Source organism: Leuciscus leuciscus (assembly GCF_965113295.1).
Source record: "Leuciscus leuciscus genome assembly, chromosome: 1".
Classification (NCBI taxonomy): Eukaryota; Metazoa; Chordata; class Actinopteri; order Cypriniformes; family Leuciscidae; genus Leuciscus; species Leuciscus leuciscus.
Window position 1 is genome coordinate 40,823,251 of NC_138725.1, and position 27,259 is coordinate 40,850,509.

Here is a 27,259-nt window from a genome sequence, read left to right on the forward strand (position 1 = left end):
AACAAGCTCACTTAGTTAGGTTAGACAAATCTTCCCAGACAAGTAACTACACGACATTTTGACCATGACCTACATAGCTAAATACCGTGCACTATACTCACTTCAACTAAAAATAAAACACTTAACATCTCAAACATGATTCATGTGAAGAAAAAAATCCCAGCCGAAATGGATTTAGAGTATCTTAGTCTTATGCTCTAATTCCATTTCAAATAAATGCTCCGTCTCCTCTGTTATCACTGTTTCCCAAAATACTAAGCAGCAAAACCTGAGAACCATTAATAAGATTAATAAGAACCATTATTAAATGAGCCCCAGTAATAAAATAAGCATATAGAATTACTTTTGACCATAGTGTAGTGTAAACATGTTTTTTTTCATCCAAATGCACTTACAAATCAAAGGCAAATCGATCAGGAATAACAGTGTTTGGATTTGTTTGAAATTGGATTGTTGATACAAGAAGGTCAAATAAATCCCTGCAGGTAACTCGCGTTCACTGCAGAGAAACTAGTTTATGACGGCTAAAGCATTGATAAAAAAAAGCACAAAGAGGAAGGTGTGCTGATGGAGAGAGGCAGACAAAGGGCCACCACGTGAAGGGAGAGTGTGTGCCGTCTTCAGGCCATGTGCTGCTAGCAAGCGTGTGTGAGAGAGAGCGACCAGTGTAAGCAAATGACTCATCCTGAAGGAGCCCCTCCACACACGCGCTCATGGTAAATGAAAGCACGGAAAACACATTAAGCCATCATCCAAATGAGAGAATAGCAAGGATAGAAGTGGAAAGAAAACAACAGTGTTTTTCATCCTCTTTTTTTTTTCAAAGAGGGATAAAAATAGCATAAACACAGCAGCTGAGCTCCAAAGCTATATGATCTGGGCACTGGGCAAACGTTCAGCACGACCCTTGGATGCAACAGCAATGCTGGTGGCTCCTGAATAATAGTTGTGTTCATCATTATAGCTAATATTCACATAAGTCGTCTGCTTCGTGACGCATATCTGAGTGAAACAGCTTCTCAAACAAGAGAAAATGCAGGGCAGGGCTTGGTTTTGTCCATGAGGAATTGATCGACTGGTTAAAAGCATCTTTTGACTAAATTTCGTTATTTATATGTTTGGCAAATCACATTGATTTTCATACTTCACTGATTTTGCACATGCATCTTGTAGGGGAATATTTGCCGGTTTCCCCAAACAGAACTTCTCAAGCTCAGCAGGAGAGCATGGAGATCGTTGCCCGGCCCTTGCTTAATCATTCCACAGATCCAGAGGATTTTAAGTCTGACAAGACATTTCAAGGAGATTTATCATCCTGTCTTTTAGCCACTGTATAGTTGATTTGGCGGTGTCATCATGTTGAAAAAAGAGCCATCTTGAGCAGATTTTAGATTTTCCTGTAATCTGTATCATCCATCTTCCCCTCTATGCTGACAAGTGCATCAGACCCAGCTGATAAGAAATACTCCCACAACAGGGTGCGAAACCCTATGGTATTATATATTTGGTTTTCATCAGAGCTGTTAATATTAGCCAAAATGCTGATCTGATTACAGCAACTTTTGCAACATTGCCAAATACAATTGATCCCAGAGGTCAGTAACTTTGGAGAGGACCACAAAGTGTAAACACTGGCACACAAGAAATAAATTGGTTTCACTTTATTTTGATGCACCTACATGTCTACTAACTCTCATTAGAGTGTTAGTAGAGTATTAGTAGACTGGTAGGGTTAGGGTTAGAATAAGTTGACATGTAGTTGCAAAGTTACTTAAAGTCAGTAGAATGTCTGTTGGAGGAACATCACAATAAAGAGTTGGTAGATATTAAGCAGACACTCTACTAATACTCTAATGAAAATTAGTTGACATGTAGTTGCAAAGCTGCTTATAGTCAACAGAATGTTCATAAGGGACCATCAAAATAAAGTGTTACCAATAAATATTATATGTGGATATATGTTAGATGTAACGATACCCTCATGTGACGATTCGATACATATCACGATACTGAACTTGCGATACGATATTATTGCGATACTACAAGACATATGGTAAAAGGTTAACAAAAAAGTAATGTTGATTAAAATGGTAAATTTTATATTACATTGTGGGCGTAAATAAATAGGCTTGGACTTGGTGCTGATAACCCAATGCACAGGACAATGGAGACACCAGAATAAAAATAATTATGAGTCTGAAGCTGAAAATACAGAATTATTTTAGATGAAAATGCTTGCACTCTGTCACTGCTAGATATATTTAAAATAATGTAGGCCACTTTTAACTGGTAACAAAAGACATTTGGCATTATCAGGACCCACAAATATTCCCTCATAGCATTATTATACATTATATTCAACATTATATATAGCAGTTTAATGTGGTACTCCTCAAACAGAAATTTTATTTTGGTTGAACTATATGCGCTACATATTGTCACCACCCACAATACATATTGTTGCATTTTTTTTTTTTGCAATATATTGTGACACGATATATACTGTTACACCCCTAGTTGATACCTTTTTTTTAATACAAAACAATATATTTCTAGTATATTGAAGTGACGCAACATAAAATCAGAATACTTGCCATTTAAGCTAATTCTGATTTTATGTGCGTCACTTCAATATACTATAAATATATTGTTTTGTATTAAAAAGTAACTCAAATATATATGATATATTAGGGCTCTGAATAGATTTAAAATTCGAATCAAAATTAACCGCACACTTATTGTGAAATTAAGCATACACCATTTATCTTGTTGAACACGTTCATTTTGTCATCATTGGCTGTATGCAGCAAAGTAAACCATCAGATTGAAGGGTGATTTATGTGTCTTTCCAATATTTTCTTTACATTAGTGCTGTTTTGGACTAATTGTTGGAATGAATTTGCTTACAGGATCACAGGACTGAAAACCTTCCCCGAGTTTAGCGGCTTACCTGACCTTTCCTAACCTGATCGCAAACAGAGAAGCAAAATCGGGTAAAAAGGGTTAGAATACAAACAGAAATTTCTGCCTACCAGGGTTACAGGTGCATTATATATATATTTATATATAGATCAACTGCTTTACTCATGACTGTAATGGGACACATTTAGAAAATATTTATATCACCGAGGGTGTATGGATTAGATTTGCATATGTTTGAAACAATACGATTTTTTTGTTTGAGCCTTTTGATTGTGAGCTGTGGTACTGTCAGAGTAAGTGCACGTGAAGACTGTGTGTGTGTGTGTGTGTGACAAGGTTGTTCTTGCATGGGGACTTATTGTTCATGAGACTCACCCTGTGATTCAGCCCATTCTCTTGAGAATGTTCTGCTTTGACTCTCTATATCCTCTTGCATCTGTTTTGAGTCCACGTGTGAGTTCCTGTTACATGATGTGCGACAAAAGTATGAAATGACAAATGTAGGTGTGTTTATACGTAACAGCATGAGTAAATGTATGTGTGTGTTTGCACGTACACTCCCTTAAACACATTCATGCATCCAGGTGTTTGTGTCTGCGCATGCTTCATTATGGAAGGCAATTGCTTTCTCAAAATAGAAAGTGTGTCAGGTAAGAAAAACAAAACATGGATTACAGGAAGAGTCGTGTGAGAAATTTGATATTAATATTTAACGTTGTGTAAAAGCTGGAGGTCAGATAGTCAATATTATTTTTTTTATCACCATCATAAAACACATTTACCTTGTAATATTTGTGTGTTTTATGGTTGCTTTCTTACGGCTCTTTCTGGACAGCTCCAGTAATGAGTTGGTGAAATCAAACGTGGATAATAAAGTCAATCCCTTTCATTCTGAATGCATGCAAATTATATATATGACAAATATACAGTAGGACAAATAAATGGGAGTTCAAATTGATTTTGAATGGTCACAACAAACGTTGTTTTTAGCTCTTAAATTACATTTGGTCCACCCAAGATCTTAAATGCATGGTCAGAAGTTTAGGATCAGATTTGTTTTGGAAAGAAATGTACATTTTTATTCAGCAAGGACGCATCATATTGATCAGAAGTGACAGTAAAGACATTTATAATGTTACAAAAAAACTATATTTCAAATAAATGCTGTTCCATACTATTGAACTTTCGATTCAACAAAGAATCATGAAAAAAAGGTTTCCACAAAAAAAGCAGCACAACTGTTTTCCACATTGATAATAATAAGAAATGTTTCTTGAGCATCAAATCATCATATTAAAATTATTTCTGAAGGATCATGTGACACTGAAGGCTGGAGTAATGATGCTGAACATTCTGCTTTGATCACAGGAATAAATTACATTTTACAATGGATTCAAATATAAAAAGACTTTAAATTGTAATAACGTTCCACAATATTACAGTTTGATTGTATTTTTGATCAAATAAATGCCTTGGTGAGCAGAAGAGACTTCTTTCAAAAACATTAAAAATCTTACCGACCCAAACCTTTTGAACAGTAGTGTATGTGCACACGCTGTTATTTTGCCTTCTTTTTATTAAACCGAAAATTTAGATTAGATTACACATCAGTAGTGCCAATCAAAATAATCTGGTTAGATTGTAACTTTACTGAAGCGGTCAAGTTTAACGGCCTATCTACACTGAGAGCGTACAATGTGGCGCATTAAAGCTAGAACATTGTGATCAAAGAAACACTTTAATGCTCGATTTCATCATTCTAGTTGTGTCATGTCGTTCAGTTTCGGTGTAGACACAGTAAAACTGTCAGGCGGCTGGGTTTGATTAATCATGGGGTGCTCCGTATCCCTGTCCGCTCCCACGCTGCGACCCACTGAGCTGCACTGACTCAGGACCTGCTCTTGTCTGGCCTGAAAACCCCACAGACCTGCCAGAGAGTGAGTCAGGCATTTCCACCCAGACACACACTGAACATGATCAAATGATTCTGTTCTCTATATCTTTGTATTAGACTCTTTGACATTATTTGGTTTGAATACGTTCTCCTCACCTCTGCCATAAAGTTAATAAACTTCACTGACACCAGGTGTTTGGGATGAGACATCATCTCAGTACAAAGTGAGCAGAAAATATGCACATGTCTAAAATAGAGCAACCTAGATGACAAAATAGTTTGATTATGTTGACATGTTCTCATAAGGCGGTGCTTTTTCTACCATCTAGTGGCCAAAATGCCAAATTTCACTTACTTTTCACTTCAGTCTGCCTTAGATATAACAAGAGTAAAGTAAAAATGTTTGTTTGTGATCTTTATATATCGTAATTATTCCGTTGTTTGTCACCGTATAACAGGTACACACTTTGCACTGGATCCACCATAAATTAATATTGCCAGGGTTCTTACTCTAAATAAATAACTGATCAGAGTTACATCACTGACAGCATTGACTAAAGACAGTCATCTGTCGCCACCTACTGGCGTGATGATGTAACTGCAGAAAGAGTTGCTGCAAATGTGAGATGACATAAAATAGCCTACTTTAGTACGAAGCATAGCACGTTATTTTGAGAACAGAAATTCTCCATGACTTTGTCACACCTTTGACGTGTATTGATATTTCTGGGGTTTTTGCATAACTATGGGAACCCTAGAGTAAAGGGTTTAGTGTTCAGGGTTAAAAAGGGTGAAAACATCCAATATTTGCATCCACCTCACTCACCTCCTCCATGTCGCCTGTCAATCCTGCCTTATTTCCATCCACCTCCACTGTCTTTATTTGACCTGACAGTGTTAAAACAAATAAATATCATTTGACCGTTCCTTAAAAAAATAAAGTTTATAAAGCACTTAGGCCTATGTGTTTTTAATAGCCTACTTACACGAGGCGTTGACACTTTAACCACGTAAAGCCTAATGTCCGTCCTGTGTCCATCATTCCTACTTTAACCTAAAATACTCGCTCCTAACTAATTAAACCACGGTTTACAACCACGATATGCTCGCGGTTATACCAATTGGCTTTCAATAAACAACTAGCAGGCCTAAATGACAGCTATAGGCTTTTGCTACAAATTATTTTAATATCCGTTGATTCTCTCACCGAGTCGCTTTGAAAATTGCTTCAAAACACATTCAAACAGACCAGTGAACATCACGAGAGCTTTTAAATCAGTCAGTCAGGCCCCTGTTAATCTCTAGAGATCACGTGGTAATCAATTACGTCTCCCAACGTTTAATTACTCATTGCCTGCCATGCGTCTTTTAGTTAATTCCTTTTGGTACAGTACATTGTTTTAAAAGTAATTTTTAGTCTCTTCTCTAAAACCTATGTTGGAAGAAAAAAAAATTAAATACCGCAGTTCTTGGCACATAGTATGGAAGCCCTTTCCCACCACGAAAAAAATCATGCTTTGATTAATAGGCTAATTATAAAAGTCATAATTATGACAAAAAAACTCAAAATGAACTATGTAATAATTATGAGATAAAGTCAAAATTGACATAAAACTCGATATTATGAGATAAAAATATATATGACAAAAAGTAAATTATGATATACAAATTCGATTTTTCATGCACAGTGCCTTTACATCTCAATTTCAACATAGTATTTCATAATTCCAACTTTATATCTCATAATTATGACTTAGCGTGTGATTGGACTGAAGGAATGAGGAATCACAAGAGGTTTTTAAAACAAGTTTTATGGCAAGTCCATTTCAAGTCCACAGGCCATAATTCAGTACATCAGGGTCAGAAATACTAAAAGTGTTGGACAGCCTAACAAACTCAACACTTTCAGGTTTCTGCTTAAGCCAAAGTTGTGCCACAGACTCAGATGACAGACTCCTTCTACAATCACAGTAATTTTTTTCAGGTTTGAGTTTAGATTTTCTTTATTTATATCTCCATGTGATCTGCTGAGGTCACTGAAATCTCAATGCCATCCTAATCAAGTCTTCAAGATATAAAACTGAACAGGTGCTTTAAGATTTGTTAATCATAGCTTCATATTTACATTTATTCATTTAGCTGACGCTTTTATCCAAAGCAACTTACAATTTATATATATGTCAGAGGTCGCACGCCTCTGGAGCAACTAGGGGTTAAGTGTCTTGCTCAGGGACACATTGGTGTCTCACAGTGGTTTCGAACCCGGGTCTCTCACACCAAAGGCATGTGTCTTATCCATTGCGCCACTACCACTACCATCATATAAGGCTGCTTAGGTGCCTATCACCCAGTCCTATACCAACATTTGCAAGTGTGACTTTAGATGCTTCTTGCTTGTGTCAGAGACCTTTGAGTGTATTCAGACATCGTAAGCATTTTATAACAGCTCATTTTCACAATGCCTCTCCTTCCATAGCAGCAAATCCACATCGATCTGTGCATAACATTCTTTCATCTCAGATCAGAATGTAGATTGCGCTCACGGTTTCACTTCTGGGTATTTACATGGTCTTTTACACTGTTTTTCAGACACAATTGCTTCAAGTCCTTCAGTGAAATGTTGCAGGGATCAGAAAACATTGAGTTAAAAAAAGAAAGAACGAAAGAAAGAAAGAAAATACAAATAAAATAATAAATGAAACATTGAAATAAACTATAATATACATTGCATTAAACCTAAAATTTACAACATAAACTAACATAAATATTGCAGTACTAAAATATCTACATTTCAAACATCTTAAGAGTGACAATATAATTTATCTTGTTAATTTGACACTGCAATAGCTTGTACAGTATAAGTCCGTGAAAGTAGACTGATTGTGGAGAGTCAAGTTACTGAATTTTGTGCAGATAAAGGAGGATACAAGACATAGTGGTGTAACAATATCAGTAGAATGTACAGTAGTGCAGCCACACAGCCTCATTAATAATAAATCAGAAATAATAATTTTGTAAAAATTGGATTCATCAAATGACACGTGACTGAAATCACATGTAACATCGGACAACAGCATGAAAGCGTGTCTCAGGAATGCCACTGCTCCTGTTTTGGAGCGGCTCGTCTTCCGGCATCATGATGGTTTAATGAGAAGGAACACTGTGAACTGATGATGTATTAACCATAGGCATTCTGTGTAGACATTGAAAAAGTCTCATTCCAGGCTTCTAGGTGTCCGACTGTGTTTCAATTCGAAGTAAGTGCATTATCATACAGTGGATCTGGTTAGATGGTCTCATGACAGAGCGGAAGGTCATTGAAAAGCATTGCTCTATCCCATTATCACTGCCCTGAATGTGAGGAATTCAAGAAGGTGCCGTGTTTGTTATCTGTCTCTTGTCACTTAAAACAATTTACAGGGTTATCAGTTCATGAAACTGAACATGTGATATTTGCCTTTCCATTGCAAAGCCTTTCAGTCAACATAATTGGCACGATTTATATATATATATATATAAATATACACTCTTAAAAAATAAAAGGTTCAGTCTGGTTCCACATAGAACCCTTAGGTTCTTGACTTAATTGTAAAGAACATTTTATGCCAAAACGGCTCTATATAAGGAGAAATGTCTTCATTTCCAGTGAAAAAGTATGTTTACAAGCTGTTTAAGTCATAAAAAATGAATTTACTGTAAATCCATAAAACTATCCCATGATGGGAACCCTTAAAATGTTCTATAAATGAAGTGTCTGACAGAACAGAACCCTTTAAGGTTCGATATAGAATCTTTTCATCTAAGAATGTTCTTGATTTTATCATGCATGATTCATTACTGCATGTTATTCAAAGAAATGAATTATAGATCAAAATGTTATAACGTCACCAAAACCTCAAATTTAACCTTTCACAATCCAATTAAATGAATTGATGAAACTTGTCCTGTTTCAACCAGAAAAACATCACATTATGGAAGTAAAATAGCTTGCAAACGGCGTCTCATGAAGTTTTCATCACCTCCCAAGGTGAAATGTGGACCAGAAATAGTCTTTTATTGTCTTCAATTGACTTGTTTTCGATCTCACACATCTCCATTTGTGTCTGAATGACGTGTCTTCAACAACTGTTTGCACAGGAAATATGAATCCTCCGGAAATCGAGGCTGAATCCACGGTTATTTAGTTGCTCGTCCTGATGACAGTGAAACTGAGCGTACGAGTTGCTTCCGTTGGCCTTTTGGGCATCGCCGTAGAACAAAGTCATAGTTGGCTGATGTAGACATGGCGTAAAATACGTTGGCCTTTTCTGGAATATGCAACTCTACAACAAAAAACATGCATGGAAATGGTGAGTACTAATGTCTATTATTTTGAATAAAACCAAAAAACCTTCCATTTATAGTTTTCATACAGTATACACATATAGTGGGATTCAAAAGTTTCTCTATTTTAATAATGACAAGTTTAATTTATTTAAACTAGTTTTCCGTACCTCTGCCTTGGGCCAGGAGTTGTACAAGGGTGAAATCCTGCTCACTAACATCCTCCAGGTTGTGTTTTTGCAGAGCTCTCTGGATCACCTGGGCCGTCTTATCCTGACTGGTCAACTGCGCAAGAGATCGTAAAAAAAAAAAATATATATATATATATATATACAAGCCAGAGAAAGAACAGAATTCACTCCAGTTTTTGCTAAATATTTACAGAGCTCTTTAAGAAATAAAAGAACTGCAATCTTCCACAATCTTTAGCAGAAGAGGATATAAATGTTGACACAAAGAACAGGTTTTGAATGATGTGGATTTCTGCACAAATGACTCTAAGATCTTTATTGAATTCATAACAGTAATTATATTTATATTTAACAAACAACAACAACATTTTATTGTTTGTAATATTTAACAAACAATCAACAAACATTCAACACACCAGCCTGGTAATTATACATCTGATGATGACGATGATTATGATTAAGTAGCAAATATAAAAGATGCTAATTTGCACCTATAATTAACATTCAATGTATTCTTCTTCCAGCCATTCTTAGGCTTTCAGTAATTAATACTAATTAAGAGGAGTACCTAGAACATTTCATCATTGTTTTTTTTTTTTTTTGTAGTGCATTAGCTGCAGAGTAAAAAGTAATCTCAATGACAGCTTACTTCAATTTTGATAGTCTGAACAGCAAATTGCTGTTTAAGTGGTGCTTTTTTTTGCCAAAATAATTCATGAAAGACAAATTTTTTCATGAAAGAAAAATAAAGCTATATAATTATATATAATCATTGGCAAATTCTTGCATTAATGTCCCTCCAAATTGGCATAGAGAAGTGAGGATAAGCTGTAGCATAATTTATATAATCCCTCCGGTTTTTCGAGCGAGATTCGAACCAGCGTTTCCGGCATGGGAGGCAGGCACGCTAACAAGGACACTAACGTCAGTCAGAAATATTCAGAAAAAATGAATATTTTTCTTACACAAACGCATCACTTTGCTTCAGAAGGCCTTTATTAACCCCATATTCAGAGCATGAATAGATGCACTTTTATGGACTCATAAACAGAAACAGTCATTCACTGCCATTATAAAGCTAGGAAGAGCCAGGACATTTTTTAATATAACTCCCGATTGTATTCGTCCGAAAGAAGAATCTCATATACACCAAGGATGACTTCATGGTGAGTAAATCATGGGCTAATTTTCATTTTTGGGTGAATTGTCCCTTTAAAGCATCATGGCAGAGAATTAAAGTTGACTACTTGACTAGTCTGTGCAACCCCTACCAGCTAGTAAGAGCTGTGTGAGTAAACCTCACTCCCCTGATCTCAAGAAGCTGCGGTCTTAAGTGTCCTTGTTAGCACGCCTCCCATGCTGGGAATTAACTGTACAAAACCTATAGTTGCTGATATCAAAAAGGCTGTCTTAAAAAAACACTGTCCCATGGCAAAGAACTTACCAATATGCTCTTGTACATGTTGCCATTGTTGCAGAACTCCACGCTGACCCTGATGATGCAGGAGTCGTCCACCTGTCTGTTGTAGAAGGGCAGGGTGGTCATCGAGATTGAGCGCTTATGGCAGGAGACCAGGTGAGGGTCAGCTGACGCTGAAGAAGATGAGGAGGCGGAAGATGGATTAAGATTGAGGTCATGCTGAGAGCTGGAGGATGAACTAGACATGGTAGAGGAAACAGGAGAGGAAGACGAGGGAAAAACCTCGGGCATGTTCTGAAAGCAAATGGAAAGAGACTAGAGTTGAAAGGAGAGTCACATTTTAGAGCCAGTTTCAAAAAGACAACGTCATATGACACCATAAACAGCACCGTAACAATCTCTTTCAAGTGTGAAACAGTTCAGAACTGCTACAAACGGATTTGGACTATTAGTTACAGACGAAAATACCAGGTGAGCTAAACAGTCATTATAATGACTGAATGATAATACCATATCAATATGGCTAAACAAATTAATGGACATGAAATGCTGATCTGAGTTTAAATTATTTAATTATGTGAGAAGGATGAAAGCATATGAGGGACATGAAATAAGATCAGCCTTGTAGAATATAATCGATCATGGGTTTGATTCCTGATAAAGTGTAGCCTGAATGCAAGAACACAAATGCATAACGAAACTGAATTTTTGGTCTCAGCAACTTCAAATGATGTCATGGAAGCGATTAGGACCAAAATTTCCAAGAATTTGAAGAATTTGAGTTCTGACGACAGTATGTCCCTGAATACGGTGCAAAGTTACAGAGGGCATGACTGCTGACACAGAGATGACTTCTCTAACTCTGTGTTTGAGTCATGTTGGCGATGAAAACACATGTCAGAGTGGTGGGAAATTAAAAACAAGGACAAAAGTTTTAGAGACTGCAGGATATGATGTGAAAGACGGTCAAGACCTTAGAAGCGAACACTGACGATGATAATGTTTTGATGACCTTGAAACACAAAAATGGCCAGAGATGCACAGTACATATCGGTGTGTGAGGGAGAGAGAGTGAGTGTGTGTGTGTGTGTGTGTGTGTGTGTGTGTGTGTGTGTGTGTGTGTGTGTGTGTGTGTGTATATAGTATATATAATTAAATGTTTCTACTAAGATCTAAATACACAAGGGCAAAATAAAAGCTTCTAAATTATTGATTAAATAAATATAAAATTGTATGTGTAGTACCGGTGATTCCTCAATTTCAGAGCTGCTGGATCCTGACGAGGACACGCTGATCTGATCTGCGTTCTTTCTGGAGCCCTCATTTCCTGACAAGAGCCTGCGAACATAAATTATTGCTATGTTAAGTCACATTATCTCTGTTGCACACTCTGTTATGCTAATGAACACTTGCAGCTAATAGGATAATTGCAGCAAACTCAAGAAATCCTATCTGGGCCTAGCCTGGGAAAACCCAGACAACTTCCGGCAAATTTAGATTTGCTCTGCAAGTAGTCTGGCAAAGAGCTCATTCAAGGCCATTTCCATGCCGTGGAAATCGCGGCACCAATCAGAAACGTTGAGGCGGGCTTTACACGATGACGATCGCTCTGATTGGTTTTAGGTCTAGCCTATCCAATTGTGCCCAGAGATATTTGAGCGACGTCCACTCCGTTGGTGAAGCGCACCAACTTTTAAATGCAGCATTATTATATTCAAATTGCAAACACATGAGGACAGTCTCCATGAAAGACCCACTGGCAGATGAACATGCTACTACATTTCTCTCCGAAATGGTAGGAAATTAAATTAGATTTAATAGAGGATTTTATCTGTGACAAGATGATTGACAGGGCAGTTTACATGACGGGATGCACATAAAGATGATGAAGTAGTATGTCCAAAAGTTGCCTACTTTTTTGCTACACATTCAAAAGTAAATACATTTTCTTCACAAAAAGAGTGCATACTTTTATGGCGTAGTGTAACATAGGCGAATTGGGACGCAGCATATGGCTTTACACATGACGATCGCTCTGATTGGTTTTTGGAGTTTTAGGTCTATCCAATTGCATTTGAGCGACGTCCGTTGGTGACGCCCCTTTGGAAATGATTTGTCTATGGAGCTTTGCCAGACCATAACTCAGCTACTACTGAGAATGGTCTGGTTTTAACCAGGCTAATCTGGGCCCTGACATTAGTTGAAAATTGAGTTAAAAACAAGTAAAAAATGGAGTTCAAACTGATACTCACGATGAGAGCTTTTTGGTGAGAGTTTGGTGACTCCAGCGGCTGTTGGATGGAGAAGCGTTGGATGGAGAAGTGTTGGATGGAGTCTCCAGCTGTCTGGAAAGTTCATCACTGAGGACAGTGACACAACAAGTATGATTAAGATAAAGGAAGTGATCTCATACCAGAATTCTGGGGAATATTTTTAAGGTTACAATACTCCTTTGTCAAACTTTAGACTGTAAAACACATTTTATTTTATTTCATATATTTTTTTTTTTATCAATTTTTATTTATTTATTGGTAACACTTCACAGTAAGGTTTTATTAGTTGACATAACTACTTAACTAATAATGAACAATACTTCTATCTATGTTAATTACAACATTTACTAATACATTGTATTTGTTAACATTATTTAATGGACTGAACTAAAATGAACAAACAATGAACGGCGGGATTTTTATTAACTAACATTAAAAAAGATGAATAAATACTGTAACAAATATGTTGCTCATTGTTAGTTCATGTTAGTTCATACATTAACTAAAGTTAACAAATGAGACCGTATGAAATATTACCATTATTTTATTTTAATTTATTTTATTAATCCTGTTTTGCTATTAGGATTATACTTAATCCTGTTGTTTATCATTTTCTGTCTTAGTTTTCATTTAATATATTTAAACTACTGTATTTATATTTATATTCAGTTTTATTATTTTTGTTTTTATATTTATTATTTACATCTTATTATAGGCCTATGTGTTTATTTTACAACACAATTATCCCCAGTCTGTTGTTTTCAGTTGTACTTTACAAATAAATTGACATTGAGATTAATATTAATTTGATATCCTCAAAAAAGGACCTAAAGTATAGTGTTTATATTGATCCACACATTTACCCACTCTGTTTGTTAATGATTCAGGTGTTGGAGTCTCACCTCTCCTGATCCGACAGCCGTTTCTGACTCTGTAGCCAGGCAGCGATCTGAGCATGACGGGGTAAAACATACTGAGAACACGAGGCCTGCAGCTGACGGATCTGCCTTAAAATCTCAAACTCCTGTAAAACAGCGGGAGTGATTCCCAAGAAATGAGAGGCATAGCAACAATATACAGAGCAAGAGATTAAAGTGAAATAGAGGAAACAAAGCCAAAGACTGTTAGCATGACTGTTATGTAACACACTCCGCACAAATAATCAGTCATGAGATTAATATATCAGTCTGCCTTCAGAGGAAGAGAGTGCTTTTTAAACATAAGTCTATCTCTACGGCGCCGACGTCAAACCAAAGCTTTAAAGAGGACTTCATGTCTATTCAGAATGGGCTCTTACCAAATCTATAACAACAAGATCTGGACAAAGACTGCTTTGGGTACATTTAATTAGACAGTTAAGAAGATAAACAAACAGAAGGACTCACCCGTCTCCTCTTTTCAAAATTAATGAGGCCACCCTGTTGATAATAAAGTATGTACAGATATTAATCAAAATGATACGTTATGACATAACTTTGCATGTGAAACCAAATTAAAAACTCATAAGAGAAAAAGGACATTTTTACATTTTCAAAAGAAAATGTGAGTTATGCAAACAGGTGTCTGATAAGATGTTTTAAATGGTTGTCACGTAGTTGCTATGTGGTTGCTAGGGTGTTCAGGCTGGTCACTAATGCATTGTTAGGGTGTTGTGCATAATTTCTGTGCACACTGTAATGCAGCTATTATGATGTTCTTTTATGTAAATAGAAATGATGTAATTTTCTGCTTGGGTATTCTGTGTGTTGCTTGGGCGTTACTAAATTGTTGCTATGGTGTTGCTAGGGTGTTCTGAATGGTCATTAGGAGATTTCTAAGTCCTGTAGCTGCAAGGTAGTTGCTGGGATGTTCTGTGTGATTTGGTTATGCGGCTGCAAGGGTGCTCTGAGTGGTTTTTATCACATTCTTTGCTAAGGTATTCTGAGTGTTGCTAGGGTGTTGCTAGGTTGTTGATATGGTGTTGCTAGGGTGTTCTGAATGGTCACTAGGACATTTCTAAGTGGCTGCAAGTTAGTTGCTAGGTTGTTCGGTGTGTTTTTAGCAAACAGTTATGCGGCTGCTGGGGTGCTCTGAGCAGTTTTCATCACATTCTCTGCTAGGGTATTATGGGTGTTGCTAGGGTGTTGATATGTGATTTCTAGGGTGTTCTGGATAATCACTAGGACAGTGGCTGCAATGTAGTTGCTAGGGTGTTCTGAGTGTTTAGAGTGCCTGCTCTCTGGTGAGTATTCTGGGTGTTATCACATTCTCGGCTGGTATATTCTGGGTGTAGCTAGATTGTTGCTAGGGTGTTGCTAGGGTGTTCAGAATGGTCACTAGGACATTTCTAAGTTGCTAGGTTGTTCTGTGTGTTTTAGCTCTGAGTGGTTTTTATCACATTCTTTGCTAAGGTATTCTGAGTGTTGCTAGGGTGTTGCTAGGTTGTTGCTGATGGTCACTAGGATATTTCTGAGTGGTTGCAAGGTAGTAGCTAGGGTGTTCTGTGTGATTTTAGCACACAATTATGTCTCTGCTAGGGTATGGTTGCTGAGGTGTTGCTAGGTGAACAAAGTGTAATAGTATGAGCACCACTAATAAAGTCAAGCACTAAACAAGCACTTAATTCCTAAACAAACATGATTCCAACCTTACCTCCACAGTGTCTGGCAGGGCAGTGTCCAGCATGTTCAATACTGTAAGGTACGTGCCCAGGTATGGAACTGTTCCTCCAGCTGAACTCTGGAAAAAAAAAATCACTCAGCTATTAATCACTGTACAGCATCACTGAAAAACATTGATATTAAATATAAAAAGTGTGCCATCTGTCATCCTTACCATCTGTTTTGTTAGAGGGCATCTCTTGGATGTTTTTGGGGTATTGTTATCCATGTCATCTTGACTCCCATCCTATAATGTGAGAAACAACATGTAGTGTCAAGGTAACATGTGACACTCTAATAATCTTAAAAGTACATAGCACATACAAATACTGGGTAAAATAATAAATTGATAATTAGATTGTACTACTGTTCTATATTTTGGGGCCAGTAAAATTGTTTTTGAAAGAAACTAAAACTTTTATTCAGCAAGGATGCTTTAATTTGATCAAAAGTGTTTGTAAAGACATTTATAATGTTACAAAAGATTTATATTTCAAATAAATGCTGTTCTTTTGAACTTTCTATTAATCAAAGCATCCTTTAAAAATGCGTCACAATTTCCACAAAAATATTAAGCAGCAGTTTTCAACATTGATAATAGTAAGAAATGTTTATAATAGTGCTTTCATGTGAACACTGAGATCAGATCATTGCTATAATAATCCCATCAGCACACTCTGGTCGAACAGAGAAGTCAGTTTTAGACAAACAGCACCTGTGTCTCAGTTTATAATAACATAAGTGGATTAAGAGAGAAAATAACTCCAAATATGAGATCAAATGTGTTCCACTAGAAATTATAAAAGAGCACTAAATTAAATTCACATGTCGCAAGAAGTGACTTCAAATCTGGACCAAAAACAGCAACTCAAGGTTGATTGAAAGCATTTTGATTATTGTGTTTATATAAAAAAAAAAACATCAACACTAACAATCTTTATGTGTGTGTGTGTGTGTGTGTGTGTGTGTGTGTGTGTGTGTGTGTGTGTGTGTGTGTGTGTGTTTGTATAATGACAAAACCACATGAAAAAATTACTAAAATTAAAAATGAAAACTATATAAAATATTGAAAAAAAATTTTTTTTTTAATTAAAGCTAATTTAAAATATTAATAAAAAATCAAATCAAATTAATTCAAATCTATCATAAATATGATAGTACATAAATAATACTAAAATAACAGACACTATATATTCATGGCTTACATCCACAAAGATTTCTCGGCTGGTCAAAACACAGTTCTCATCAGGGAACATTTTGCTCAGGTTCTCAAAGACAGACACGGCTTCTCTGGAAATACAGAATCAGAGATTTACAATGAAATGTGGCCTAACCATAATGCTTCCCACCAATGGCTCAGGGTTTTCTACAAAGTACTTGCTGGTTAGAAATATAGAAAACAAAGCCAGCTGTATGAGACTATAGTGACCATAAAAGCCAATTACATTTGAAGGATGTGTATCTGTACCTGCTCACAGCAGACCAGGTCTTCCTAAGTCTGTAGATGGGGCTGGACTGAAGGGCAGATAAAATCGCCTTAAGAGAGGAGAAGTTCTTCAGCTCTCTGCACCCCTGCGTGAAAAGAAATAAGTCTGAAGTCTTTCTTTAATACCTAATGATATTTTAAAGGTTCCTACTTTTGTTTTGGAGGTCTCCCACAATAGGTTTACATGCACCCAAGGTCAAAAACACTTTCATTTTCTCAATCACCTCTTTTCTGTAAAAAGGGCTTACCTGTGCGACCCCAACCCATTTTTCAATGACTCTGGCTCTTTCTGTGGTTGTGGAGGAAGAGGCAGAAGACGAGGGATGAAGCAGAGAAGTGATGACCCAGTTGGTGACTGCATTGAACTGGGTGATGGTGGCCGAAACAGTGGGTGAGAGGTTCTCATTCTTGTCTCGTTGGGACCACACACAGCCCAGACACTGCAAAGGGACTACCTTCATGAACAAGTCCTACAACATCAGGAACACCAACATTACAAGATGACTGTCACCATGATCATAAGCATGCAAGCAATGAAACACAGGCACTCACGGTATCCATACGGGTGAGCTGTTCTGCAACATCTGTGACGGAGAAATCCATGAAATCTGCAAGGTTATCTGACTCATCGTCTTTCGCCTCCTTATTCAAGGCTGGTTCTTCTATATAATCAACTGGACAATCTGCCACAATATCTGGATGTGCAAAAGACAGAAGAGCTTAAATTGTAGTTGGCTTCACTTATTCAAGAGGATAAATGTCACTCATACACATTTTTCAGCCTATAACAAAAAATTAAATCTTAAAATGATGTGCACAACAAACAAACAAATAATCGCGCAATGACCTTCAGTCTGGAATTTCTTCAGGAGCGCGTCATAGTGTTTAGCCAGGGGGAAGAGAGCGGGACGTCCACTCAGCTGTAAGCACATGAGACGCAGGGAAGAGTGCATGGGAGGATCCCTGAAATCATCACTGTACTCGTCCAACCACATCTGAAGCAAAGTCCACAAAGAGCTACAGTACGAGGGAATCAGGAAAGAGGGGAAAAACAAATCAAATATTGAAGCTGTATTTTCAAAATTGTACATCAGAAACCCTACTAAATGAGCAGAATTGTTTAAAGTTGAATTAAATCGAGACTGAACTGACTTCAGCTGAATAATGACACTGCTTTACATCATTGATCATTATTTTCCTGTTTATCACGGTGAAGATGCTTTGAAACAATCTGTATTGTATGAAGCGCTATATAAATAAAGGTGAGTTGACTTGACTTAAAGATCCAGCATGTAATTTCTCCACCACTATAGTGGCACAAAACATAATTTCAAAAATAATATATGCTATCGGTTGGATAAACAGACAGGCCCTAACCAGACTCATTTAATCAAGGTCTACTGGACATAAAAAAAGTGTTAAAAACATCTTATTGTCAGCGTATATTTTTACCTGTCAGGGTAACTGGTGCTGTCAAGCGAAGAGGCAAAGTTGTCCCTATCAGAAAATATGAAAAGGTATACTTCTTTATAAATAGTATTTATGTAAAACATTAACAGTACTGTAGTGCTTAATTACTTTGAGACGTCTTGTCATGAAACCTTATTGACAAAACAGTGTTATAACAGAGAGTAGCTATCAAGACACACCTTTTCATTTTACACATTCAAGAATGACTGACAGACTGATGCAAAAACTGCATAGCCTTTCCTTATTAGTATTTGTCTGGTTTTACAGTAAAAAAAACACACACAAAAAAAAAGAAATATCCTTAAACCAAGATGAATTTACTAGAGAAGCAAAATTGCATAAGATTAAGACTTGTTTTCAGAGATCTAGAGCTTGAATTTAGTTTTTGTTTTCCTCAGCTCAATGGTGATTAGAGATAATTAATCTAGATTAAAGAGTTTGTCAAGACACACATTATGTTGAGAAAGTAACTTGGCTGGCAACTTTTTTTTAAACGCTGGCGGGGAAAGAGTTAAAAGTAATGCTTTTAGATGCAAGATTCAACCAAGACGAAATAGGCCTGTCTGAACAGACTTTCACAACCCATGTGTTAAATCAAAAGTGTGAAAAATAGAAAAATATCATCAAAATGGGCCTAATTAATGCAGTGTTTCTCATAAAAAAAGTAATAAATGAACCCATTAACCCACCGAGACCAGAAGTAATTCATGAGTTCAAGGAAGTGATCAATGATGACGTACTATATGACTTAATGGCATAGAGAAATCCAATACACACAAACAGATAGCCAAATACAGCCTGTTATTGCAAACACATATTTCCATATGCACCTCTGAACACACACCTCTGGAAGAGCATCTCGATGAGTTTGTTGGAGCTGGTGAAGGTGTGATACGTGGACAGCAGTATTCTGCCGTAGTCTTGCTCCTGACAGCAGGGGTCCAGAAGATGAGAGACCAGCCTGTCCAGCGTGGCCGCTTTTAACCTGCGCACTTTACATGTGCGGTACTGAACGAAAGCCTCGGTGGGCTCGGCTGAGTGCAGGACCGGCTCTCTGCGCAGGGTGATCCCAAACACCGCCCCGTCTTCATGCTCCTCGCCCCACTCCTGAACAGGCTCCTTTGAAAAAAACAAAAAAAAAATAAAAAAAATAATGATAATAATATGTAGAAATGCCTTTTCACATAGCAACCACCCAGGAACGCCATAGCAACTGCATAGCAACACCCTGGCAACCCACAACACGATAGCGTCAGGCTGGTGCATTTTCATTCTCTTCATATAGCGACAACCCAGAAACACCCTAGCAACTGCATAGCAATGCCGCTTCACATAGCAACCAGCCAGGAATGCCCTAGCAACTGCATAGCAACACCCTGGCAACAGATTTTTTTTTAATGATTTTCTATATTGACTTATACACGTTGTTCCAAGTCCATACTTAGTCATATGTTCCGCAGAAATCTAACAACAACAAAACAAATTGACAAAATTTGTTTTAAGAATTGAATAAGGGTGAGTAAATAAGCAAGGACACTATACATCCGTTCATAATATCTAAAATATACACTACCATTCAAATGTTTGGGGTGGGTAAGAATTATTCAAAGAATATCTTTGAAAGAAGTCTCTTCTGTTCACCAAGGCTGAATTTATTTGACCAAAAATACAGTGAAAATAGTAATATTGTGAAATATTTGTACAATTTAAAATAGCTGTTTTCTATTTTGAATATATTTTTTTAAGTAATTTATTCCTGTGATCAAAGCTGAATTTTCAGCATCATTACTCCAGTCTTCAGTGTCACATGATCCTTCAGAAATCATTCTAATATGATGATTTGAGGAACATTTCTGATTATTATCAATGTTGAAAACGGTTGTGCTGCACAATATTATTGTGGAAACCATGATACTTTTTTCAGGATACTTTGATGCACAGAAAGTTCAAAAGAACAGCATTTATTTTAAATATAAATCTTTTGTAACATTATAAATGTATCTGTGATCAGTTTATTGCATCTTTACTGAATAAAAGTATGACCCCAAATGTAAGAATAGTGTACACGCTTCCCTTACTGATTCATATACATTTTAAAATGTTTATATTATAAACATTCAAGTCAAGCAAAGAAACCATAACATAGCTACTAAACGGACGAGACATGTTCTAAATCAAATACTAAGCACACTTTTCAACAAAAACCCTTCCCATTATGCACTGTTTGTAAAACAACACTGGTGACTGAGCTGTCAGCTAAAAGCAGCATGGATTTGCAAACCACAGACACGAGGACAAAGAGTCATTATTACAAGCTTCATCTGGCTGACTAGCAGCTGATGTCACTATAACATTAGGGCAAGTCCACACCAGCACACCTGAGGGATTTTGAAGTCAGGATTACCTCTTTTGCTGAGTATAGGTTGTGTGTTGACTGTAAACAACTATTAGAAGCGGGTATGACACTGAAGACTATCAATTACAGCCCATTATTGACGGGTTAAACGGATAAACAAGAGGAGAGCTGAAGATGTGAAAACACAAGCAAGCAAAACAAGAGACTACTGTTCAAATCCAAAGCTTCAGGTGGATGAACATGTGCTTGAAGAGAAATAAAGTCAAGAAAAATAGTCAAGAAAAGCATGTTGCTATGCAGTTGCTAGGGCGTTTCTGGGTGGTTGCTATGTGAAGAGTGTATGAAAATGCACAAGCATGATGCTATTGTGTTGTGGGTTGCCAGGGTATTGCTATGCAATTACTGGGGCGTTCCTGGATGGTTGCTATGTGAAGATGCATTGCTATGCAGTTGCTAGGGCGTTTTAGGGTGGTTGCTATGTGAAGATGCATTTATATGCAATTGCTAGGGTGTTTCAGGGTGGTTGCTATGTGAAGATACATTGCTATGCAGTTGATAGGGTGTTTCAGGGTGGTTGCTATGTGAAGATGCATTGATATGCAGTTGCTAGGGCGTTTCTGGGTGGTTGCTATGTGAAGAGTCAGAGTGTTGGAAAATGCACAAGCATGGTGCTATTGTGTTGAGGGTTGCCAGGGTGTTGCTTTGCAGTTGCTAGGGCGTTTCTGGGTGGTTGCTATGTGAAGAGTCAGACTGTTTGAAAATGCACAAGCATGATGCCTTTGTGTTGAGGGTTGCCAGGGTGTTGCTTTGCAGTTGCTAGGGCGTTTCAGGGTGGTTGCTATGTGAAGTGGCATTGCTATGCAGTTGCTAGGATGTTTCTGGGAGGTTTCTATGTGAAGAGTGTACGAAAAATGGACCAGCATGATGCTATTGATTTGCCAGTTGCCAGGGTGTTGCTATGGTGTTCTAGGTGGTTGCTAAGATGGTCGCTAGGGTGTTCTGGATGGCCAGGAAAGTTTTAAACTCTTGTTTTAGAGCAGTGGCTTTTTGAAAAAGCTCAGCAATCCCTAATAACTACAGCTATCGTAACTTATAATCTTCATCTTTGAATATAACATGAGTCTGTCCTTATGAATAAGCAAAATGGGGTGTTCTTTGATTTATTCCAGGGAACAAACACTACAGCTAATGAGAACCTGTCTGCAGCTCAAGAGGCAGAGCGCTTCAGTTCAAAGGACATGCACCTGGGACTCTGTATTTTCAACCTGGGACACAAAACATAGCATTATATATACAAAACATATCATTAAAGCTGCATAATATGACACGCACAACATTCCTGTTTCTCAAAATCAATACCTGCTTGTATTTTTTAACCTTTATAAGCCATTTTTAAAATCTTGTCCTATTTCAAACCCACGCTGGTTGCTCTTTCAGCTCTATATCTCATCTAAACTGCACATTAATAGTTGGGTCATTCCTGGAATTCGGTAATATTTCAACTTGGATTTTTCTAAACTACATATAATTAATTTTCTAAATACCCTACATTATTAGGCACATATCAAATCATATTTTCCCACCTCAGGCGTTAAAGACCTTTTATTATTTTCAGGGGGTTTTTCTTCAGATTTAAACACCTTTTATTTTCAACCCCGTAATGGACAAAATGTAATTGGTTTAAAAAGGATTTTATTCCAAACTTGTTATGAAACAAACATCTACAGTACCTACTGCTCATGTGTCCCTCATACCTCATCCCCCTCATGATGAGTGTGACGGGGTTGAGGGTTTTTTTTCCGCAAAATGCCCATTGCTCCGTGTGTAGTGTAGGACAGTAGACCATGTATGGCAGCAATGAAATAAGTACATTGTGTATACTTATAGATTTAAATCAAATTGAGAAAAATTATAATTTTCCATGTTCATTTTATGTGATGGGGTTGAGTTGTTAAGTTTGACAGTATCCTCCCTGACTATAATACACCTCAAAACAAGAATTAAAAACTAGGATAGTACTTACTATCTTCTTCAACACTGTTAAAGAGACCTGAATTATGTAATTTCTGGTAAGTTACAGGAAAATTATTTTCCTGTAAATTCTCGCTTATCGGGCTTATGCTACTCTGAATAATGCCTGAACTTCGTATTTTGAGCACTTCTTGCGTTGTTTTTTGCCTCTTCACGATGACTTGCTTAATTTAGTCCCAATTTGTAAGTCGCTTTGGACAAAAGCGTCTGCTAAATGACTAAATGTAAATGTAAATGTGGTAAGTGATGTCACATATGGTGGAGTCTAAATTATTATAGGTGGAGAATAGTTGGCGACGGGTTTGAGTTCAGACAGGGATGTAACTTTATAGTCTGTTTTTTTTTTTTTTACAAAATACTTCCTTCTTTTTTTTTAAGAAAAATATTTTTCACAAGAAAGTAACAAATAAATTCTTACAATATTGCCAAAATTATAGACATTGTGGACATTTTGTTAAATATTTTCTAAGTACAAATTCAGTAAAGTTCCTCAGGGACATGACAGAATGCTTATAGTGTACGATAGAAATAATAAGGCATTATTTTATGATTGTAATTATATAAATGCATAACGGACATACTGAAGTATTGTGAAAAGCTTTTAACGTTTTATTTTGGTGAACCGGGGGACTGAATATATTTCTGGGGACTGAAATATTACTGAATCTCAGGAATGACCCAGTTACTGTAATGTCACATTCATAACATTTTTTACTCGATCACACCAGGTCAAACATGGGCATTTGCCATCTGATAGCAGGAAGCACGAGAGAAGTTGCTATTATTCAAGGAAAAGTAAAAGAATAACATTTTTGAACAAAAATCACTATGTATTTTATGTGACGCCCAACAAACACAGATTCCGGAGCTATTCAACAAAAGCTGTACTGGAAATGCTGCTGACTAGGTCATTTACTTCGGCTTAATGTCTGTTGCCAACATTCACCAGCCCAAATCCCACAGCAGACAAAACAGAGGCACATGACACACACAAACTGGGCACAAACTGGTGGCTGTTGAAGATCAGTCAGTTCAGAACATACGGTACATCATAAGCTAATTATACAGCACAATAAGACAAATATAGAAATAATATGCATTACTGTAATGCATTTTGAGTAATTTTATACTCTAAAAAAAAAAAAAAACTAATTTCAGCAGCTGCCTTAAATTTGAAAGTATAATCAGTTTTGCTGCACAATTCACTTTAAATTATATTAAACTGACCTAAAAATAAATAAAAACGCATCCCGTTGTAATAACATTGTAATAAATCAATTGCAAAATACTTACTTGGTTTTACAGCATTACAAAAATAGTTACAAAAAATATCCAGTTTTGAATTCGATATTTCAAACCCAATGCGAGAAAAATCTCACGTGTGAAAATGTATAGCCACTGTGACAACTTGCCCCCGGTCTCTCCTATTGTATTTCTGTGATTCATTACCATTTATTTTAACCCAGTAACACCCAGCCCCTCTCTCTCTGACCCACATTGAATGGCCTCGTCTGTCAGCAATGATGTATATCTGTCAGGTGCTGGGACAGCACATTTTCTAAACACGATCTGTTACTCTATTTAAAGTGCATTCAGGGCACAGCTACACACATTCAACACACACACACACACACACAAATCGATTCATAATCATAACACAGTTACATTATGTGTGCGACTGTACAGTATCTACTTTACATTTAACACAGACATCAGAAATAAATCATTCATCGTCTTACCATTGTCAACTCCCATTTTCCCATTTCTACGAGGATGCGTTTACGATATAATCCTTTCCATCCTCACGAATAACCATAAAAGTAAAAATGAAATAAAAATAAATTAATTGCACTATAGAGAACAGAATTATTCGCTAGAAAATAAACATCTTGAGAGTTGCATAAAACGTTATTTATAGTAGCCTACAGCTGCAAACAGATGTTTAGAATAATAACAGATTATCAAAGATATATATATGGGAAAAAAAACGATTATTAGAAAAATTCTCTATAACTTCAGAAGCGCCAGTCTAAAATCCCCATCATGTTAAAATATCCTTCCTTAGAGGCAGACTGACCGCACTGCTGTGTCGTTTCACCTGCGCTCATAAGGGCATCATGAAGTGGGAGGTGTTAAAGAAGGAAGTATACACTGTACGACACAACACTAGAACGTTGCCTGAACGCAACTGACAATCTTTAAATCGATTTTTTGAAGGAATTCGAATTCGATTCGAAGGAATTTTTTACTGAAAGTTTCGAGGCGCATCTGTTGATCTTCCTCTCGCGCGACCCACGTGATGGCGCTGTCAGCTCACAGTAAACTATCTTAAATGTGTTAAAAGAAAACACGAAGGTTATATTTGTAGTATGTGCCACTATAAAAGTATGTTGAAGTTATTTAACCCTTGCTTTTATACGTTTTGCCAGCGAACTGTTGGATTAGCGAACTGTTACTATTGTTACCGCGTCAGGAGAACGCGATATTAATCAATAAATAGGCTATTTATTATTTTTAGAGTTGTGAATATTACTTCATTACTTAATTATTTTTCAATAAAAATTAACATATAGATGTACTTGCATATCTAAAATTACAAATTTCAATACAAAATCAATTTTAATATTGACAAATGACAAACTAAATGTTAAAACAGCCCAAATAATAGGCTAAGACACCTTAATATTGTGAACATCTTAATATCAGAAAAATGTCAGATAATATATATAAATATATAGTAGGCCTAGGCTACTTTGTGTGCCAAATACATTATAAAGGCTCTATTCTATTTGAATTATTACTTATATCCTCTTCATAAAGTACAGGGCTCGAGATCAGAATGAACCGCCCGAGGGAAGGGCTTTTCTGGATGGCGCACAACGGAGGCCAAGAGCTCGTGCGTGCGTCCCGTGGGATCTGTGTGACGTGTTACTGTCGTCACTCGTCACTGCCGAGCATCTCATCTAACTGCGGCTTAGTTTCCAAATAATATTTTACACTCTGGTAGAGACGTGTGTATGTAGAGACGTATAGTTTGTGCTTCATTAATATGAAAGCAGGTGTCACTCACTAAAAACTCAAATGATGTTGATGTTGAGAAGCTAAATTAGGTGAGAATATAATTAGGACATGGTTAACATATTGTAAAAAAAGAAAAAAAAAGAAAAAAGAAGATAGCTAGAGGCAAAGGCCACAAAACCGATCCTAATATGATGGAATAATATGATGGAACAATAACTTGAAACCTGAGCTGTGGACTGAACTCTAAAAGTGTATGAGCTCTATAAAACTGAAACCAGTCCCTGGAGATGTGGCTATCATGGCAAAGCATTCACACGTTACTATGGGAGCTGAGCTTCTGTAGCCTCTATTGTTGAGGGAATTCAGTCACTTTGAAAACAGTGTAACCTAGGAGGATTTTTTTTTTTTTAATAACACGGTTATTTGTAGCGCAACAGAACTTCCTTATGGGACTGTGATTTTGTGGTTTATAACTTTTCCCAATATTCGACTGTTCTTAGAATTGTAGAATAGCCTATTAGAAACCATTTTTATTTTCTGGTTAGATATTGTGATGTAGCCTATGGTGTTCAGGTTGTGTTAAAGGCATATGGCGTAAATACGAAAGTGTATGAGTTGGGGCGTTTCAGTGAGAAACGTGGCATAATAACAATATTTAGCAGTGACAGGCTTTTTAAATTATTTTATGTATTTATGCCTACAACTAAATAATCTATAATTGCCTGCACAAAATATAATAGCATTGTCATATAACAATATAATATGTAACGATAAAGTTTACAGCGGCTTCAAATGAATTAAAAACATAAAACAGCAACAACAAAAAACACACAAAAAAAAACACAAACAAAAAAAAAGATGCACATTCTTTGTTCTTCATTTTCTAAAAGTAGAGTTTAAAAATCTTGCTGTATTTAAGTGTAGGCCAGTTAAGAGAAGGTAGGCTACACTAACAACGAAGAAAGTGACTTGAACACAACTGAAGTCATGAACTGGACTTTAAGCACCCGTAGGCCTTCATCTGAGTGAACTGTCTTCCTGGACAAGAGTAACTGTAGGGCAGGGCTTCATTTTGTTCATGGGGAATTGATTGGATGGTTGTGGTTTGCTATTGGTTGATCTGATGTGAGTGACAGGTTGATCCCACCCTCGCACCAGTAAACACATCATCAGAGAAAAGAAGAGTGAGGGGAAGTTATTTGGATTAAAGATTACATGGCACATGAACTAAAA

At 36.7% G+C, this 27,259-nt stretch overlaps 1 protein-coding gene across 2 annotated transcripts; it reads right to left on the reverse strand.

Moving 5' to 3' along the window:
• Nucleotides 1–6,608: 6,608 nt before the first annotated feature.
• On the reverse strand, nucleotides 6,609–25,279 carry LOC309506892 (ral guanine nucleotide dissociation stimulator-like 1). Of its 2 annotated transcripts, none has more exons than XM_082180874.1 (18): nucleotides 24,745–25,279; nucleotides 19,463–19,737; nucleotides 18,601–18,645; nucleotides 17,996–18,165; nucleotides 17,701–17,843; nucleotides 17,397–17,618; nucleotides 17,131–17,234; nucleotides 16,868–16,952; nucleotides 15,838–15,909; nucleotides 15,655–15,741; nucleotides 14,409–14,441; nucleotides 13,926–14,047; nucleotides 13,003–13,110; nucleotides 11,995–12,088; nucleotides 10,775–11,044; nucleotides 9,310–9,424; nucleotides 7,133–9,138; nucleotides 6,609–6,929 (listed from the first exon to the last, which is right to left on the reverse strand). In XM_082180874.1, the coding sequence occupies exons 1-17, from the start codon at nucleotides 24,766–24,768 to the stop codon at nucleotides 8,993–8,995; spliced, it is 2,115 nt and encodes a 704-aa protein (XP_082037000.1). In that variant the 5' UTR covers nucleotides 24,769–25,279; the 3' UTR covers nucleotides 6,609–6,929; nucleotides 7,133–8,992. The 2 variants fall into 2 exon arrangements, with proteins under 2 accessions (XP_082037000.1, XP_082037001.1); XM_082180875.1 differs by having other exon boundaries at nucleotides 7,130–9,138.
• Between the last annotated feature and the right edge of the window lie 1,980 nt (nucleotides 25,280–27,259).

What these genes read in the sequence shown, in the direction of transcription:
- LOC309506892 (XM_082180874.1), bottom strand. Translation starts at nt 24,768, where the DNA reads ATGGGAAAATGGGAGTTGACAATG. An exon ending in ATCGAGATGCTCTTCCAGAG is followed by an intron (nt 18,646 to 19,462) that starts GTGTGTGTTCAG and finishes ATTTTCTGATAG; the next exon opens with GGACAACTTTGCCTCTTCGC. An exon ending in ATTTTGAAAAGAGGAGACGG is followed by an intron (nt 14,048 to 14,408) that starts GTGAGTCCTTCT and finishes GCTGTTTTACAG; the next exon opens with GAGTTTGAGATTTTAAGGCA.